This window comes from Sus scrofa, chromosome 3 (genome assembly GCF_000003025.6).
Source record: "Sus scrofa isolate TJ Tabasco breed Duroc chromosome 3, Sscrofa11.1, whole genome shotgun sequence".
NCBI classification, from domain to species: Eukaryota; Metazoa; Chordata; class Mammalia; order Artiodactyla; family Suidae; genus Sus; species Sus scrofa.
Genome location: NC_010445.4, coordinates 75,489,716 through 75,509,724, shown reverse-complemented (window position 1 = coordinate 75,509,724; position 20,009 = coordinate 75,489,716). Strand labels below are relative to the sequence as shown.

At 39.1% G+C, this 20,009-nt stretch overlaps 1 protein-coding gene across 6 annotated transcripts in view; it reads left to right on the top strand.

Moving 5' to 3' along the window:
• MEIS1 (Meis homeobox 1) overlaps positions 1-20,009 on the top strand; it is a 140,832-nt gene that overhangs the window by 116,131 nt on the left and 4,692 nt on the right. For 4 of the 6 annotated variants that reach the window (XM_021087437.1, XM_021087439.1, XM_021087438.1 and 1 more), the window contains one exon: positions 19,309-19,448. In XM_021087437.1, the coding sequence (XP_020943096.1) occupies positions 19,309-19,448 (140 nt within the window). The remainder of the gene's footprint in view (positions 1-19,308; positions 19,449-20,009) is intronic. The other 2 variants (XM_005662507.3, XM_021087440.1) reach the window with 1 other exon arrangement.

Below are 20,009 nucleotides of genomic sequence, written 5' to 3'. Positions count from 1 at the left end.
ATGGGCTCCTCTTTTCTCTCCCTGTGTTAAAAAGAGAAAAAAAAATTTATGTTTCTACTTCGAAGCTATTCAAAACTTGATGTATCTCCGGGCCATGCCATACTATTTCTAAAGAAATGCATCAATTCCTGATTTGGGGGGAGGCTGAGATTAGGTACCAAGTACCAGCCAACAGTATTCTGACTTACTGTAGGGCAGGGTTGGCAACGAGGCTTGGAGGAAGTAAGATTTATTACCCTTTGTGAGTGTGCTGAAAGCCAGGTTCATACAATCACCCAGAGCTAGTGTCATATTTGAAGGCTATCGAAATCCGATATCCTCTAAAACGAAGTGTATCTAATTAATTGTCCTAATATTTTTAGATTAGTGTTTATGATGGGGAAACCTTATCCTCTTTGAAGTAAAATCCAGAAAAGGCCCAAAGCCTGGTTGGGGAAAGAGGAGAACTGAGAATGCCAGTTTGCAGACAGAAGTATTTCTTTCTGTTCAATAAGTGTCAAAGATTAATATTACAAAATCTCTGATTACATGGGCTAATCTATTTTGGTGAATAAATGTGTTCTTGATGTCCATTGCACCTACATTAACAGACCCTTCTCTGTTAGAGAGTCTGGAAGCCTTTGGGAGAGATTTCAGATATATTAAACCCCATTACAGAAAATGTAATTTCTGTCAATATAATCCCATGTATTCTTCAATTTAGTATTTTAGAGATAACAAGCTACTTACAATATATTTGCCTTTGGAGGATTCATTTACAAAGTGCACTATCTTCAAGACACAGATAGACTCACATCAGCATTGCTTGTAAGGGTTATCAATTTCTATGACCTTACGGCAGCCTTGGGAGATCAGTTTTTGCAGCTCTTTTCGTCAAGTGGATCAGGAACCAAAGGAAGCCATGTTACACCTGAGTGCGTTACTAGGCGTTGTGTGACTGCTGTGGCTTTTTTGTTTGACTCTTTTTACTTGCAGCTGCATCTTAATTTTCAAGACTCTTTATACTCTGTACTTGAATTCGGTCTTCCAAATTGTTCTGGACGATATTACAGGGCAGGCTGGCAATTTTGTGTGTGCACCTAAATTCATAAATATTTGTAGAGTTAAACTGGTGGGAGGCAGTTTGAATACAATGGAGGCTGTACAAATTTCCCTGGGAAATGTTCCCATTTGAGGGCCAAGGAGTGGCTGGGCCAGTTCTTATTAAGGAAGGCGATGAGCTGCCATTCCAATGTTCTATCACACATGCCATCTCTCTTCAGAGTTGGCAGTGTTGTTAGCAAAACCCGTTACCAGAGAACGGGTTCCAGTACAAGCTGCTTGCTTCAGGTGGACCACCTTGTGGGATATTTCCTGTGGCTGCTGGGGCAGGCTGGCATTCCTGTGCCACCAAGCTGGAGGCAGTTGTCTTTTCCTAGATTCTGTGCACAGTGATCACAATTAGACTCCCTCGTCTTGCAATTAAGATGGGGGAAAAAATAGGACTTTAAAAAGTTGTAATACATACCAGACCATCATTTTTCAACGTAGATGCAGACTTTACCCTAAACTTCACACAGATACTCAATTCTGCACGGGCATAACCTGAAAATCACTTTTACTTATCATAGGGGATGTAAACCCAGTTCTGTTCTCACCTGGCCCCGGCTAGGGTGCACATGCTCTCTGCTTCTGTGTGGAGTTAGAAGTGCCCTTCATTTGCACTTCGTTGCTTTGCATTTGGCAACTGTTTCAACTCTATAACAACTCTGTGGTGGAGAATTCCCCTCCAGGAACCCAAAGTTATAAGAGAGATTGTTTCTCTTGAGTTTGGTGAATAATGACATTCCCTTGTTTGATCTGAGTTTTTAATGGTATATTAATTTTTATCCAAACCTTCTCCTTTTAAGGAGCTGATAATAGATTTCTTTTTCTTTGGGCTTTGCATAGGAAATATGGTGCAAAAAATGGGGAAACCCAGGCGGTACTGTATTGAAACCAAAGATGTGAAAGAATCTCAAGGGATGATGTGCTTGAAGACAAAAAAGCAGCACAACCACTAAGGGGTCTTCATTTCACTTTGTCATAATCAGAAATTACACAAAGCTTTTTGGAAAGCCTATAAATATTTCTCCTGTAGGGAGCATCAAGCCCAAGCTACTTCCTTCTGGAAATAGTAGTTTAAAAAGAAAAAACACAAAAACCACTTCATAGTTATTTTAGCATTTCCCCTTCATTTAGGCACAGCATTTAAAAATAGGTGTCTTTCTTCTTGGATTTTTGAAACTTGTTAACACGCATGTACATTTTGTATGCACCATGAGTCACTGTTGAAGGGGTTTAACAAAATGCTGAAGGGCAGGTTGGGTGTAGATCAGTCATAATTATTGGCAACAACATAATGTATTGAAATATACAATATGTAAGGGAAAAATATAAACTCATGTCTAGTTGTTAGCTTGTCACAGAAACCCTGGCCGATGCAGCTTGAAGTTAGGTTCTGACAGGAGAATGAGACGAGAAAAGTTTGGTGCATTGCAGTGATTCTTTCATTATATTGCTGAACTAATGGTACACGTCTCTAATTGACATAAGTAATGTATACTACCCGCCTTGGCTGACTAAGGACAAATCAGATGGGATTTCCCCGGGAGAAGTGGGGCAGGGAGAATCTGAATATAAGAACAAGACGGATTTGATTAATTAAAAGAAATCTGGATTTTAAAAAAAGAACTGTTTTTTAACTCTTATATTTGTCTACTTGTCAGAATTAAAACCAAGAGGAGGAATCTTAGAATGGTTGGTATTAGTACTTGTAGGCATTGGGATCTCGGATGAAATGTGACATTTATTAGATGAGACATTGTGGGAAAAGTCTACGCCTGTATGTATATATTTTTTTGAGAATTGAGACAATTATGCCAATAATTTGGGTAAAAATGTTTTACCTAAATTATCCAAGTATTTGAGGTAACTGCATGTTTTTAAAAATCAACCTCTGTAACTAATTGCCTAAATTTTTTAATCCAGTATGCCGTGGTAGCCTTTGACTTAAGTGTAATAATGTTTGATTTAAAGTGTAATAATTTTTGAAATGAAATATGTGTTCTAAAGGTGTGCACCCTTTTTCCTTTGCTCCTTCCCTCCCAAATATGACTTGATCCAAAAATGAGAAATAATAGTATTGGGGGCTTTTTGTCTTTTTTCGTTGTTGTTGTGGTTGGGATACGTACTTTTGTGATTATCAGTGCCAAAAACTATTGCTAATATGTTGAATGTTTCAGTCATTTAAGCAGAAACATCTTAAATTTTAAGATTAGATGATTATGCAGCTCTTCACTGGGTAGGTTGGAGAAAACACACACACACACACACACATACACACACACACAGAGTCAATACTGGGTTCTTTTCTCTCCTGAATACACCAATGTAATTTTTTTATATTGAAAATATGAATGTAGAATGGTCAAATAAAAACTCCCTTGTATGTTTTCACAGCCATGTTGGAGACTTGGTAAGTCCGTGAGATGGAAACTTGTGCTAGTGACTGCATCTTATTTGCTGGATGCCTCAGACACATCTTGCCTCAACAGAGTTGTAGCTTAGGGTGTATTGAATAAATGTTACAGTTTCTTTGTTTATCTCTTCTCATCTAAACCCTTTCTCATGAAGGCCTAATGTTAAAATGATTACTCCTTTATCCTCTGTGAGAAAGGGACATAGGTCTTTGCTGCAAAACACATAGTTTATATGAAATACAGTGTGTATGTGGAGAGAAAAATCACTCTCCATCGACAGGGCGCGTAAAAATCCAGGGAATAACCCAGCCTCCGAGGTGACACTTTACAGACCCATCATCATAGCTCTTTCAGTTCTCAGATTTAGTACAAATACCAGATTTTCCTAGTTACTTCATTTATTGCCTTCAGAACTGCAAAGCATTCAGGCATCACTCCCCATTTATTACCGGTGGGGGGGGGGGAGTATATTATCCCTGGAGATTTTTGCCACTGGCAGGTAAAAATGTAAACTTATCTTTGAAAAAATAGGATCGCCCTTATTATAATAAACAGATTCAACTGTTAAAGGTCAAGTTTCTTTCTGAGTTATGGTAATAATGTAGCAAATACTTTTATAGGCAATCAGAGATTCTATAAATATAGGTACCCGTGTAGATGTAAATGTTAAAACATTCGCAAATTATCCTTTCAACTTCTGAGATCTAAAAATCAATAGGGGGTCATAGGGTTTCATAGAATTGCTCTGCTTTTTCTTCCAACATAATTTAATAATACATTTTACAGATGTTGTTTAAACATTAGGCACAGATTGCTTTGTCAATAAAACTAAACAGAGGCATGACACAAAAGCAAGGAAAACAGATGTGAAAACAACAACAACAACAACAACAAAAACCCACCAAAAAAAACAGTGCACCAAGCAAGCAGTCCTGAGTCGCTTGTTCAACTATGAAATGAAAGTGCAGGATGGAGTGATGTTCCTTGCCTAGGAATGACCTAGGGATGGAGCAACTTCACACACAAGAGGTAATTTTATTAAGCTGGTGGTTTACTTTTTCCTGTGAGAATTTAAGTGTAACTTGTATTTAAGGTAGACTTCCTAATTGATCAATGGAGTAACAGGTGCAGTGTTTTTAAAAGAAGAAGGAAAAGAAAGAGAAATATCAATAGAACAACTCCCCAGCACATTTCAGAATGGGCTGTTGTTGTCCACGCCACAGTTAATTGCTTTGCTTTTCACCTTGAGTGTCAATTCTAATAATATTACCTTTACAGGCGCTTACGCTGGGCATAAATTATAGCAATCAGTAATACTCACTAGATAAAATACTGTCTAGTTGCTCATGAGAAAATATTGAAATCAGTAAAAAAAAAAAAAAAAATGTTTAGCTTGCATATTGCCTGAGACAGAGCTGGCGAGACGCCAGACGGGCAGGGTATTATTAGGAAAGCTGAGCAAATAGCTCGCAGGGAAAAGAGCTGTGAATTTTGAAACCTTCAGGTATTGTCATGTCAGAGAGTCTTAGGAGTTCAACAGAGATGCTGCTTTTGTCTGTAGATTTTAAAAAATTTCCAGCAAACAATCCTCTTTGAAAATGACTCTGCAGTCTGTGAAATATACTTTGTTGTAAGTTTTATTCCCTAAGTTTGCTCAGAGATTTCCTCCACTGTGTTAAATCTCCTGGTTCATACTGAGAAAGATGGAAACTCCTCAGGAAGGGGTAGGTGTTGGCCCACTGCGCCACCTCAGGATGGAAAAACCCCGCCCCTTGCGCCCCGGCACCAAAGAGGGACCGTGAGTCTAGGTGAGAGCAGAAACAGGAAGGGGTGGGATGCAGGAAGGTGGGTTTGAAAGTCCAAAGACTGTTTTGTGTAACTGCTGCTTCTCCTCCAGCCAATACGGAAAGAGTTGCTGAGCTTTTCAGGACAAGATGCGTCTGTTGCCTGCAGCTGAGAGTCAGGACAAGCTGAGGAAGTATTTGAGGACCACTTAGGGCTGGGGTTCAAGTGAGGCGCAGAGCTGAGTGGGTTGCGAGACTGATTTCATCATGTGCCCAATATCTGTGATTCTTTTCAAGGGGTCTTGGTAGGGTGACTTTGAATGGGGTGCGGAGGTCAGCAGGACTTGGTGCAAGTCCTCATTAAGCAGATTCATTGTTTTCAGTGTCTTGGCACAAGAGGAGGGTCCGAGAAATGGGCAGAACTCCACAGGTGTCACGCAGCCAGCAGGGCAGGACCTGACTCTCTTGAGGAGAGCGTGGGCGATGAGGCCTGAGAGGCACCCTGTCAAGGGGGAGGAGGCTGGTGGCCGAGGAACCAATGGCCCTGAAGCCTCACAACACCACACTATGGGGAGGGAAGGTGCAGGGAGGGGAAAGAAGGTTTGGAGTCCAAACATGTCCTCTTGTCGTCCCAGCTCCTCCCAATTAGATATGTGTCCTTGATCAGTCACTTTATCTCCATGGGCAGCAGCTTCCTCTGCTCTAAATGGACAGGAAGGACTGAGGAATCAGTGGGAAGCTAAGCCTATTCCAGCCCTAATATCCTAGATGGTATAAAAACATGAGCTGAAGGGAAGAAGAGTGAATGTTCTGAAACTGATCTTGATCCCAGTTTTACATTAGAAGTGAAGAAAGAAAAAAAAAAAAAAAAAAAAAACAAAAACCCCAAACCAATGACAGGTCCTTTGATAAAGAGACAAACAGGACACTTCATTTAAAAAGTTGTGACTTTTCTTGATCTTAAATAAGCAAATCAAGCACCATAAAATAAAAACTAGATGAAATTAAACATTATCGCAAGACATGAAAAGCATGTGTAATGTCACTTTCGGATTCATAATAAAGATAAATCATCTGTTTTTAGCAGTGCGCTCTGAGTCTATGAAGAGCATGACAGATAATAGGCTTGGAACTTCTGAAGTCATGGTACAGCAAAATTTGTTTTTTCCTCAGGCGTTCAATCTTTTTCTCTAGTAATTTTGTACATGACAAACTTTTTAGTCGGTGCATTAATAATCTATAAGTAATGAGTTGTCAGGTGTCAGTTAGATAAGATTAAAAGACTGTTTAAGCATTATCTCTTTGCTTCTTTGCATGCGTTTTATAGGTCCGGAGAAATAACTTTTTGAATTGTGGTTGTACACACATACTAGCTCTCCCTGCCTCCCTCTCTCTCTCTGTCTGTCTCTCTCTCTCTCTCATTTGGCTCTGCTCCAGGTGTACCTGGAAGAACTGTATCATGTTACATAAATCCTGCATGTAGGAGCAGATTCGAAGCTCATGCTGTGTGAATCAAGGGGACCCATGTCTCAGCTGTCCTCTGTAACCCGATTTTAGTTTTGAAAATGTTACTTTTGCTTCTCAAAGGAAACTTTGTCAGGGGAAACAGCCCTGGCAGAGAGGAACAGTGAAGCTGTAGGCTTGAGTTTCCTAGCAAGTCAGGTTGAGGTCTATTCTTGTCAAATCTGTCTTAAGTGTGTTTACACAGAGTTTGCCTTTCTGGTATTTTCTGCTTGCACAGACCTGATCTCCACCTATTTTGTGTCAACAGTTGCTGGGGCTGGTGCTGGGTGATTAACCATTGAGCACTGGGGCACGGAGCTATGCCCACGAAGGACCCCCCCACACACACACGCCCGCTCCCTGCACTGACATCATCATCTTCTTCCTCCAGGCTGCACCTCCATAAAACAAACAGCATTTCTGAGTGGTTAAAGAGTCAGCCTGAAATCTTTTTTAAAAATGCGGGCAAATGTGAAATAAAACAAACTTGTCAGAAATGGAGAGGAGCCAGAGGAACTGGGGAAGGAAGTGTTTCTGGGGGCAAATGTTGTCTTGGTTCTGTGTGGCTCCAAGGTGTGAAAGCCTGGAGCTTTGGGTAGAGGCTTAGGGTTTTGTTTTGCTTCTTTTTTTTAAGTTTTTAAGGGGAAAGAAAGTTTTAAAAGATCACAACAACAACATGCCAACAACAGGGATGTTTGTAACTTTGGCAACTACAGGGCTGTCATGTTCAATGCCCTCAGAGCCCTTGATATGTTCCTCCTTATTTTATTTCCATTCTTGTGAAGCGTTTAAGCCTGACCCATTAATATGGGAAATAATGAACTCTATCAGGTTCTCGAAACCTGAACAATAACAACAACAACAAAAAACAACCCATAATCTGTTCCCATCCTTGAGAGCTCCCTTTTCATTTTACTCCCTTAACCAATGTGCTTAAAGGGCCTAATGCCTCACAAGATTAGATCCCATCACTGAAGTAGGGGAACAGTACTTCCTTTTGCAAATACATTAACTCTTTCAGGCCCATGGGGATTAGGGTCTTGGATTCTAAATGTAACAGCTCAAAAACATATCCCTGCCATGGGAGACATCTGGTTTAATATTGATCAGGTCATTATTTTTCAGGAAGAGTCTGTTGCCTAGGGATGGAATTAAATGCACCATGATTAAGAATATATGTCTTTGGAGTTCCCGTCGTGGCTCAGTGGTTAACGAATCCGACTAGGAACCATGGGTTGCGGATTCGTTTCCTGGCCTCACTCAGTGGGTTAAGGATCCAGTGTTGCCATGAGCTGTGGTGTAGGTCGCGGATGTGGCTCAGATCTGGCGTTGCTGTGGCTGTGGTGTAGGCCGGCAGCTGCAGCTCCGATTAGACCCCTAGCCTGGGAACTTCCATATGCTGCAGGTGTGGCCCTAGAAAAGGCAAAAAAAAAAAAAAAAAAGAAAAAAAAAAGACAAACAAACAAAAAAGAATATATGTCTTTAAGTTTCCAGTATGTTTTACTCTAGGATGCTGATTTAAATGTAAACCAGTAGTTCTGGGGGTTGTTGTCTTGTTGGAGGGTTTTGGTGGCCTGTATCACTAGAACAGCTGCTATGGTTGACTTTATTTGATCCCTCGTTTGGGTCAGAGTTCATACGTACTTGGAAAAGGGCAGGGAGTCTGAGATGTTGAAAAGCCAGTGGAAAGAATATGTGTCCAAAGATGTCAGGTCTCACCCCTGACAGCTGGTCACCTGGCAGGACTGTTTACAGAAGGGAAAGTGCAATAGGTTATAGCAGGGATTCCCAAGGGACCGAGAGGGGCTGAGAGGGAGTGGAGGGCTGGGGAAGGAGATCAGAATCATTCTGAGAGAATGTAGTATAAAAAAAGTATCTAAAATAGTTCCATTGTGGCTCAGTGGGATAAGGTCCTGATGTTGTCTCCATGGGGATGCGGATTCAACCCCTGGCCTCACTCAGTAGGCTAAGGATCTGGCATTGCCAGGTCACAGATGTGGCTCAGATCCAGCATTGCTGTGGCTGTGGCATAGGCCGGCAGCTGCAACTCTGATTTGGCTTCTAGCCTGGGAACCACCATAGGCCACAGGTGTAACAGTAAAAAAAAAAAAAAAAAAAAGAATCTGGAGAATTGGCTTTTGATTTCAGTCATGCTTTTCTGAAATAGCAAATAACCAAGGGATATGAGATTTTGAAGTTTCTCAAAAGGGAGCATGGATTAAAATTTTAGAAACACTGCTAGGAAGGATGGAGCCCAGGTCCTGGAGAGGACAGTATGCCTCCTTGGAGAGATGAGGCTTGGGGCCTTATGATGTTGCACAGCTAATTAGAGGCAAGGAGGAGGCCTTTTGCATTCCACCATTATGTATATATTTTTAACAGCTTTATTGGGATATATAATTCATCTACCACTCTGTAATTCACCTACCACTCCATGCACTCATTTAAAGTGTACAATGCAGTGGTTTTAAGAGTCTTCACGGGGCTGTACAATCATCCCCACAGTCATTTTGGGAACATTTTCACCACTTTGGAAAGAAACCCTGTGCTCCTCTCCCATACTTCCTTTCCTCACTCTACCACCAATCTACTTTCTGCCTCTATAGATTTGTACATTCTGGGCATTTCACAAACATGATCACATAACCTGGGTCTCTGGGGACTAGTTTCCTTTGCTTAGCGCTATGTTTTCAAAAGTTTCATTCACGTTGCAGCACATGTCCTACTTCATTCCTCTTTATGGCTGAATGATGTTTCATTGTATGGATAGACGCATTTTCTTTATTAATTCATCCATCAATGGATGTTTAAGTTGTTTCCATCTTTGGCTGCTGTTAAGTACTTGTGTGTAAGTTTTGGCACCGTTAGGTATTTTTGAGAATCATAAGGACAGTATCCCCACCAAACCTCGGTCTCAGGTTTTGCAATTTGCAAAGCAAACTTTCCATAAACATGCACTCATTAGGTCATCACAGTTTTAGCACCTAAATACTCCTATGGCCTCTGAGCCAATGAGTGGCAGTTTTCTTACCCAGTTCTTATCCTCTGCACACTAGACACTACTCTAACTCTCCCTGCCCTTGGCTTGGGTTTGACTATAAAAATCGAGTGATGGCATCCAAAGAAAAGGTTGGCAACTCAGAAGTGAAGTGTACATTCTCCAAACGTTCCCCATTGTACCTTAGAGAATCATAAGGGTTTATGAAAGATTTGACAGGTTCCAAAAGGAAGTCATTTTGTTGCTTTTGTTATCCTCATTTGAAACATTTTGTCGTACACCTCAATTGAAAGAGTTTGCAATTCCCATCATTGAGGGGAAATTCTATTTGGGAAAAAAAAAGTGCATATCTGATCAGTAGGGTATTCCACCCACCCCAGTTGCCTGGGAAATTGGTTTATGCCTATCATCCAGTATAATTATTAATAATGTTTCTTTACTCTCAAGAGTGTCCCCATGTAGAGGATAAATTATCTGGTTATCCTAATTTATAATGGACATTGGCAGAACATTAAGATGTGTTTTAAATAACTATCTATTCTGTAATGTTTAAGGGGTGTTTAGTTTGATTCAAGTTTATTGACTTTTGTGATATGGGAAAATTAGAGTTTTTATGAAAAGTGGTTCAGCTTAAATCAAAGCGACACGTCTATTCTTTGAAGACATATTTATACCGAATTTATCTTTTCATTAATAAAGGACATTTTACTAGATTATCCTATTCCTGATACATTGTGCTAATAATCACTTTAGTTTCATATACTTTTAAGCAAAACCATTTATATTTATATTTATATTTATAAGGTTGTGTAAAGTCAAATTTGGCAAATTGTCACATTTAAGTAACTATTTTATAAATGCCACTTTGTTATGTATGCTTTAGATGGATACTTATCCATGGATACTTAAGATACGTGTAACTATTGGGTATTTCTTATGTTAGGTCTAGTGATACATCCCTGCAGTTCACTCCACTGAATTTGAAGCCCAGGGCTTTAGTCACCTAGGAGGTAGCAAACAAAATAGCGCCCCCTCACTAAGGGAACCACTCTTGCTTTGAATTTAGTTCAGATGAAAGGATTTGGCAAGCTGAGTGTCTACTTCCTTTAGAGTGGAAAAAAATCATTTTACAATTTGCTTTCAAGGAAAACTTTGTGTAATATATAACCAAGTGATGAAGTATTTGCAAGTTATTTCAACACATAAAGTCCAAAATGATACTTGAGTTTTGTTTTGCATTGTAATTTTCAACTAATTAGTTGATTTTTTTCACTAGTTGCTTTGAAGAAGATTTTATATGTAATTAGCTTCCTCAACTGTCTTTACTTCAGTTTTTTTAGAGTAGTTTGACAAATACACCTATCACTTCTAGAGAAGGGAAAACTTCTCAGACCTCCGATGGGTGGGCTTGTGATTTGAGCAAATTCCAATATTGTGTTTCTAGAAGCGGATGGAGAACAAAACACGCTCTCCCTTCTCCCCTCCAGTTCAGTCACCTCCCCCACTCTCAGACACACAGATGATGTATTGCAGCCCTGGAACTGTTGGATCCTGGAGGAGGTTGAGAAACTAGAAGAAAGTGCCAAAATCATGATTTCATAAGGTTTGACTTGAGACCGAGTCAACTTTCTTGAGCGTCTTAAAACCATGTTTCGTGAAATTTCACTTCACAAAGAAAAGGAGTGTAGATGGCTTGGACCCTGAAGACTGCCAGTTAAGGATCGTTAAATCCAATAAGTAAATGTAAATCTAAAATAGAGAATTCCAACAAAAGCTTCTGAAGTTGATTTTTTGTTTAAAAGAACAGAGCGGTATGTGGGAGATGGCTAGAACTTATTCCCTGAAGGGTTTGTTCATAAAATACGCCTTAAAGTTTTTAGGAAATGCTGACTTAAAAAAATAGTATATATTGGAGTTCCCATCATGGCACAGTGGTTAACGAATCTGACTAGGAACCATGAGGTTGTGGGTTTGATCCCTGGCCTTGCTCAGTGGGTTAAGGATCCGGCATTACCATGAGCTGCAGTGTAGATCGCAGCCTCGGCTAGCTTTGCTGTGGCTGTGGTGTAGGCCAGTGGCTACAGCTCTAATTCGACCCCTATCCTGGGAACCTCCTTATGCTGTGGGTGTGGCCAAAAAAGACCAAAAAAAAAAAAAGTATATATATGTTTCTTTAAATGACTGTGATAAAGTTGAAAGAAATGCCACATCAAGAAAATTCGTGGGGCAAGAAAGAACAAAATTCTGGAATTCAGCAACTACTCTCCGATGTGAAACTAAATTTATATTGGAAGATATTTCTCAAGACCTAGTTCTAAAAACATATTTATAGGGATGAATCCAGATAAAATGAATGATATATTCAATTATTATATTTGCACATTGTTCATATTTAAATAAAGAATAGTGCACGCAGAAGTCACCAGTACTTATGCTTAAAAATGCATGGTATTTATTTTTATAATTAAGTTTGTATGTAAGTATTCTTAAGTATACCTAAATATTAATCAAAGAGGACTACAATTTATACTTTCTTTAATGGACTGTATAAGTATAGAAGGCATTTTAACTAACACATCCTATTACTTAATGAAGTCTTTTTTTTGATAGCCATTTTAGCCTCTTGGGCAAAGGAGGATATTGTAAAATGTCATTTCTCCATCCTTAAACGGGTACCACTGTCCTGCGGACTCTTCACTTATACCTCTTTGGCCAGAAGTACTATGAGGTGACTGAGAGTCACGTCGTTGTTTAGAAACGACAGCATTCTGTCAGAGTTTTATTTTGATTTAATTTGATGTGTTCCCACGAGGTGGCTGTGGCATGCTAAAGTAGCAAAATATGGGCTCCGCACGATCATCAGTGAATGATAAGCAGGGTGGTAAACACCAAGGAATAGACTTGCGTAAGGCGAAAAACTTTGTTTCTGAAGGTGAGCAGGTAATTTTTCTTTATTTTTGTCAGTACTGTGGAGAAGCATGCAAAGAGATCCAAGAGCATAAGAGCATGGGATGAGGGCAAAGCCATGCAGGAAAGTTGCCTGTGGAACTGGGCAGATATACGTGGTGTTTGGTCCCAAGTGATGCCCACCCTGATCGCTCCATCCCTCCTGGTTCTCTGAGGAGAAAACTAGATTTACTTGATTTTATTAAAAATTTTTTTTTTTTTTTTTTTTTTACGGCCACACTCTTGGCATATGGAAGTCCCCAAGCTAGTGATTGAATCTGAGCCACAGCTGCAGCAACACCAGATCCTTTAACCCACTGTGCCGGGCGGGGGGCTGGAACCCACACCTCCGCAGTGACTAGAGCCACTGCAGTCGGATTCTTAACCCATTGCACCACAACGGGAACTCCCGTTTTATTTTTTTATTCTTTTACTTCATTCAAGTATAATTGATTTACGATGTTGTGTTAATTTCTGTTGTACCGCGGGGACTCAGTTACATATATTCTTTTTCACATTCTTTTCCATGATGGTTTTTTACAGGTTATTGAACATAGTTCCCTGTACTATATAGTAGGACCTTGTTGTTTAGCCATTCTGTACATAATAGTTTGCATCTGCTAGGGGAAGCTAAATGTAACAATCCAGGTTTGTGGGAAAGAACCAGGGCAAGGAGTAGAGGATAAACGAAAGGACAAAGGTCAGCTTTAGAAAGCTGTTCTACCAGATCTTGCTCAGAAAAACTATTCAGGTATCCAAAGACTGAGAATGAAAGGAGATAGGTGGAATTAGCAGAATGAAAAAGAAAAAAAAAAAAAAAAAAAAAAAAAGGTCTAGTAATAAATAAACATCTAGGGGCAAAGGAAAGGAAATAAAGGACAAAACTTCCTATATTCCTTTTTAGCCTCAGGATTCATCTCCTATTCTCCTTACCTGATTCCTACTTTAAAATGCAAATGATAAAATTCAGTTTTTAGATCACCCCATATCCCAGATATTTGAAGATTTTGCTTGCCTTTTAACCTTATTAGTCTGCCTTAATAAGGCTAGAGTCCTAAACAAATAACTAGGTAAAAAGAAATACATCTCTGTTTATTTTGACATGGAATAAAGCTCTAAAGCCAATCCATTATCTGCCTTTCCTTTGTAAAACTTCTTGTTTTGAGAAAGGAGGCAGTTTGGTCACAGGAAGACATTCTAATCCATGATTCTGTGAAAAAAAGGAAATTTAAGAATTCTTTCTCTAATTCAGTTTTCTTCCACTTATAGGGTGTCCAGTTCTTTAAAAGTGCTTCACAAAAGAAGATTGTTTTCAAAGCAAAACAGGATTTTAAAAAACATATACCTTGGTGTTTAGAGTGAAATGTGGAGATGCAAGCAGGATGTTTCTCATATTAAAGGATACTTAACTAAAGGGATTACGTTTTAAAGTGCCCCATCTATGGCAGACTTGAGCTACATCCTATGAAACCAAGACGTGAAACTATTTTAATAAGAAAAACTGTCCTGTTGTCGTGTATTCTTGATATTATACATCTGAGCTTTAAGGGCTGTTATGTTTGTACATCATTTATGAAGTTGTAAAAGTTTTCTCTTATATCCTTAAACCAACAAGCTTTTTAAAAAGACCTTTTCAATATGGAAAATTCCGAAGATTGTGTGTATTTCATGGATATATTTCATCTTAAATTTATTTTATGAGTATTGGAGAAAGTACTTTTTTATTATACATTCAAATTGGAATTTTGTCATTCTTTTTTATTTCTCTTCTAAAACTACTGTTTCTTATATTAGAGCTCTAATATGTATATATGTATAATATATATATTATGCAAAACATGTTATAAATTATATATAATATACGCATATTCACATAAGTATATATGTGCACACACATATGAACTTAAAATAACTATTTTACTGATGCTTCTTGAAATGACAGTGTTTTAAGAAGCGAATATTTTCATGTAAGTTTACATAAAATCTAAAGGTCTTTTTTTGGTTCGGTGTTTAGAAAATTCTTGATAATTTAGAATCTTCCACAATGGAAACGAAAGCATTCTGTCACAAAAGAAGGGAGGATGAGACACAAGGTCAGAGGGCATTTGAGAAACAAACAGCTGGACCAGTTTATTTAAACAGATACAGGGATGGGGAACTGACCTCTGTTTGACTTATAGTGGGAGGAGCAAGAATGTCATTTTATTACTTGGCCCAGAAGGAAAATGTTTTCGTATCTAAATTCACCCCAAGCCATCTAAATACATGGCCTTGCTGCATGTGACTAATTCCAAAAAGAATACATATGAGAGTCTAGGATAATGATAAAATACGCGAAAAAGAATCAAATGTTCTTTTGAAAACTGAAAAGATGATGTTGTTTTTAAAAACAAAATATTTTGCTATTTACTCTGTTATTTTTAGATAAAGATGTCTACCATGGCCCGAGATAATAATATGTGTTTCTTCTAAGTACAGGAATTATAATTCAGTCACATGCTGAGAGTTTACCATGCCATATATATAGTGATAATGTCCATCATATTGAAACAAATGCTAGTGTTTGTTTTTTGTTTTTTGTTTTTTGTCTTTTGTCTTTTCAGTGCTATACCCGCAACATATGGAATTTTCCAGGCTAGGGGTTGAATCCAAGCTGTAGCCACTGGCCTACATCACAGCCACAGCAACGCGGGATCCAAGCCACGTCTGCAATTTACGCCACAGATCACAGCAATGCCGGATCTTTAACCCATTTGGCAAGGCCAGGGATGGAACCCAAATCCTCATGGATACTAGTCAGGTTTTTTAACCACTGAGCCACAATGGGAACTCCCCAAATACTGTTTTTCATTGAAGTTTGCACTAAAGAGAAGTCCCAAGTATACCTACTAGTACAGTCAAAAAGCAATTCAGACAATGTGAATCGGTGTTCTTAGGTTTTCAATGTTTTTAAAATGTTCTTTAATGAAAGGATTCCTGCCTTTATATCTACATATCCTATAGGTGGTTTACATTCGTATTGTCAAAACAACAAATGGTCACAACCACCCAGAGAGAAGCAAAGAGAACCTAGTACCTGTGGACCCTTAGCTAAGATGCTGAGGTGAGGCGTTAGCTGTCCACCTGGGGATCAGAGCAGGCCTGGAGTAACTAACTGAAATGAGTTGTCTGCTGAAGACCTGCAGGGGCACACAGACCAGTTCAGCACTTTGAGAAGAGTGGCTTGAGAGGTGAATGAACTCGAAATTCTAGAACTCACATTCTAGAAGGAACTTGTTAAGAATCATGGATGTTTTACCTAGGAAGAAAAGGGGAGAAGCCTATGGGGCATGGTGGCTATAATTTAAATGCTTGAAAGGCCATCCTGAAAACGTGAGATGAGAATTGCTTGAATTATCCCAAGAAGTTGTCCTGGTGAAAGGATTTTCTGTCGGGTAAGGCAGAACCTTCTAACAGTTACCTTGCCCATAGACAGGCTCTCCCGGAAGGTGGCAGATGCTGTATTAGAAACCGTCCAGCAAGCTGAGGGAGTTCCTCACCAGTAGACCTGCTTTGCCATATGCTAAAGGGAGTCCTTCATGTTGAAATGCATCGATGCTAGAGTTCCCTCATTGTGGCTCAGTGGTAATGAACCCGACTAGTATCCATGAGGATGTGGGTTCAAGCCCTGGCCTCACTCATTGGGTTAAGGATCCAGCATTGCCGTGAGCTGTGGTCTAAGTTGCGGACATGGCTTGGATCCTGTGTTGCTGTGGCTGTGGTATTGGCTGGCAGCTGCAGCTCCGATTCAACCCCTAGCCTGGGAACTTCCATATACCACAAGTGTGCCCTAAAAAGGAAAAAAAAGCAAAAAAAAAAAAAAAGAGGAAAATGAATGGATGCTAATAACAGCATAAAAACATATAAAATGTAAAGCTCCCTGCTACATACAAATATATAGATAATACAGAATCCTGTAGTACCGTAATAGTGATGCATAAATCACTTTTAATTCTGGAATAAACTTTAAAAGACAAAAGCATAGAAATAACTATAATATATAAATAGATACAAAATGTAATTTGTGACATTAATAACATAACGTAGGAGGAGATAAAAAAAAAAAAAAGAAGAAGAAACCGTCCAGCAGAGGCTACCCATCTCCCTGGCGGGGAGATCAAAGGAGGGATTAATGTTAGTGACCAAGCCAGGTGATGGTCAAAGCCCTTTTCAAAGCTGAGGTGTAATTTTTCTGATTCCATGTGTTTAATAGTCAAGGATTCAAACCTGAATTGGTTACCATGAACTGGTCTTTGGAAATCTGAATATATGAGTTTGAGAGAGGTGAGCCTTGGAATATAGATAACTCCAATTATTGACCCTTCTTATGCATAGCCTTTTTTTTTTTACCCCAGTCTTTATACCCATGTTGTCATCAGAACCCCCAAATACCTTTATACCATAGTCATCAGAATCCCCAATCTGCAAAATATTCCGTCATGCTTATCCCTGGACTCAATAGCAGGGGTGTTACTTGTGGTGATTCTCTCAAAACCAGCTCATTTTTAGGTATCTATTTAGTCTGGAATATTCTAGGTGGGTGGCACAGTAGTGGCCATACTCTGGTCAAGACATTAGGGAGGTGGGGTTGTTTGCCACCATTTGCCAGCTGTGTGTCATTCAGCAAATTATTAACATGTCTTGCGTAACATGTGACCTCAAATAAGTCACTTAATTTCTCGGAGCCTTGGCTTCTCATCAGTTAAAAAGCACTCTTCCTAGTTTTAGATAAAGACTATAAATCATATCCATAAAGGGCTATGTTTTTAAAAAGATTAAAAAAAAAGTTATCAGCGTTCCTACCCTCTAAGAGAATGCAGATTATGATTAGAACCACAGATGACGAAGAGCTGTTTTTGCTCTTACCTATGTTAGTTACTATGAAAATTACTTTTGGTGTAGGTGGAATATTATTAATATTAAATAATTTTCTAATTGGTCATGCAGTGAAGGCAGCTAATGAAAAAGCAGATTTTTTTCATTTTAATTGGTTATTTCACATGGTGTTTGTGCTACACCTGGGCTTATAATGAGAATGGAGAATTAATCTAACCTTCTGCTCACATGATTCCAATTTTCATGGTTTATACAAGATAATGATAACCTGATTTGCAACACAATTTGTTGTAGATCTGTGTCTTAAATATTTTTATTACCAGTTCAGGGACTTCATTTACAAGAACTGATATAATATATAGCCGATAAGAGTTAACACCAATTAGTCTCTTTTAGTGAGGTTCCAGTTTCGTTGGTTATTTTAATCACGTCTCAGGTACCAAAAGAACATAAGGATATAGGATGTAGGGAATCTTAAAATGTCATGAAGTATGCATTTTTATTTTAAAAACCTATCCCTGCCCGTTGAATGGTTGGTTTTTAGGAACTATTTGTCTTCCTGAAGTGGGCACACTTATCAACTAAAATTCATACTGGATTGTGGGTCCTTTAATTATTAACAGTACAGTATTAACCTTTTCATTGTATTTTTCACTGTGCCACTTGTGTTTGATATATTCAGATATGAACTGAGAACTAAGAGCTATTTACTGTTTCAGAATCTAGTATGTCCTGTTCAGGTTCTGTATTTGATATGTAATTCTTAGTATTACGGGGTACAGCAGATCTTAAGACTTAGATATCTCATGACCATGGCTTTGGAGAGCTTATGTGAATCATTTTTTAAAATTTTCAGCGGCCAGCCACCTTTTTAGGGGCTACAAAAATTGTAAGAAAAATCTTACTGACACTTAAGTGACTTAAATGTCGTAAGATGTTTATTATACATGTTCAGGACTCACTGGAGAAAGCAAGATTCTAAGTTCAATTACTGTATAGCCATGACCTCGCCTTGACCTCAGACTTTGCAGAAAGAGCACGGGCATATGCACGCACGCACGCGCACACGCACACACATACACACACACACAAAGCCACCCCAAGCAATCTCTACAAGGAATGCATTTCTCTGAAGTCCCCAGCAGTGTGAGTTAGTGGTGATAAACTCCAGACATTTTTTCATTTGATGGTGTGCTGCCATCCTGGCTCATTATCTTAATAGTGGGCATTAAAATAGAATTAGGTTTGCAAGAGGTAGGGAAGGTTTTGATAAAAATTGTAAAAAAGCAGTCAGAGAACAGAAGATTGAAATGTCACCAATTAGGAGAGGTAACAGATGCCCTTATGAACATCTTTCTCTCTCTCCACCAAATTTCCCCCCTTGCAATTGAAAAGAGTGGTGGCTAGTATTGTTTCCTGAAAACTCTGCTAATTCCCTTATGAAAAGATGAAATGGAAGTGTCCAACTGTGGTAAAACAGGCAAACATAAATCAACTCGGAAACCCCGAGCCTGGGTACTCAAAGGTCACCGGGGGTTACAGGTTTTGCAGCATGTGAAGCTGAACGGAGAGCCATGGCGAGAACCATTTTGCCAAGACCCAGTTTTACTCTCTCACCATGATCCATCTTCGCCTCTGCCTCCACCTCCCTCGCCACTTTTTGTTTTTTAAGGAATGACAATTTGCTCTTTCTTGGTTACAGGTTTATTAATGCCCGGAGAAGAATAGTGCAGCCCATGATAGACCAGTCCAACCGAGCAGGCAAGTCCCCTATAGTGACTGTATTCAAGTCACACAAGCGAAAAGCATCCTCAAGCCATTCACCGGGAGGTCCCATACCTGGTAAATAAACTGGGAATGAGTGCTGGGAGTGCCTGGCAATTAAAATCAAACCAGTTTTGTTTCATAACAACACTAATCCATTTTAACATTGTCATAAAAGGTTTGGAGAAGGTGGGGGGGAAGCCAACCAAGACAAGTAACTCCTAAATCATATGCTCAGTTACAATCTCCTTTGTACACATTCAATATATTAATGTTATTTTTTTTTTCCGAGTTTGCCTTCCCAGCTCTTTCTGCTACTATGACCACTCCCTGGTGCATGGCTTGGTGTGGAATTGCTGTAAACTTTATTACCTGTCAAAAGGGCAAAGGGGTCAGGATCGCTTGTGGGACTCAGTAAAGTTCAAAGCCATTCAATGAGGTAGAGCTTTTGTGTGCTTTAATAACCCAAGGCAGCTTACTTCTGAAACAGCTTTTCATGTACAGTTAAAACATGGGATTCAGGTAGTGGTATAAATACACGGTTCCTATTTCTCGGGCCTCCTTTTGTTAATATCCATCTTCTGGTGTTCCAACTTAAAAAAAAAAAAAATAACAGCTCTGTGTTTTTTTAATCATGAG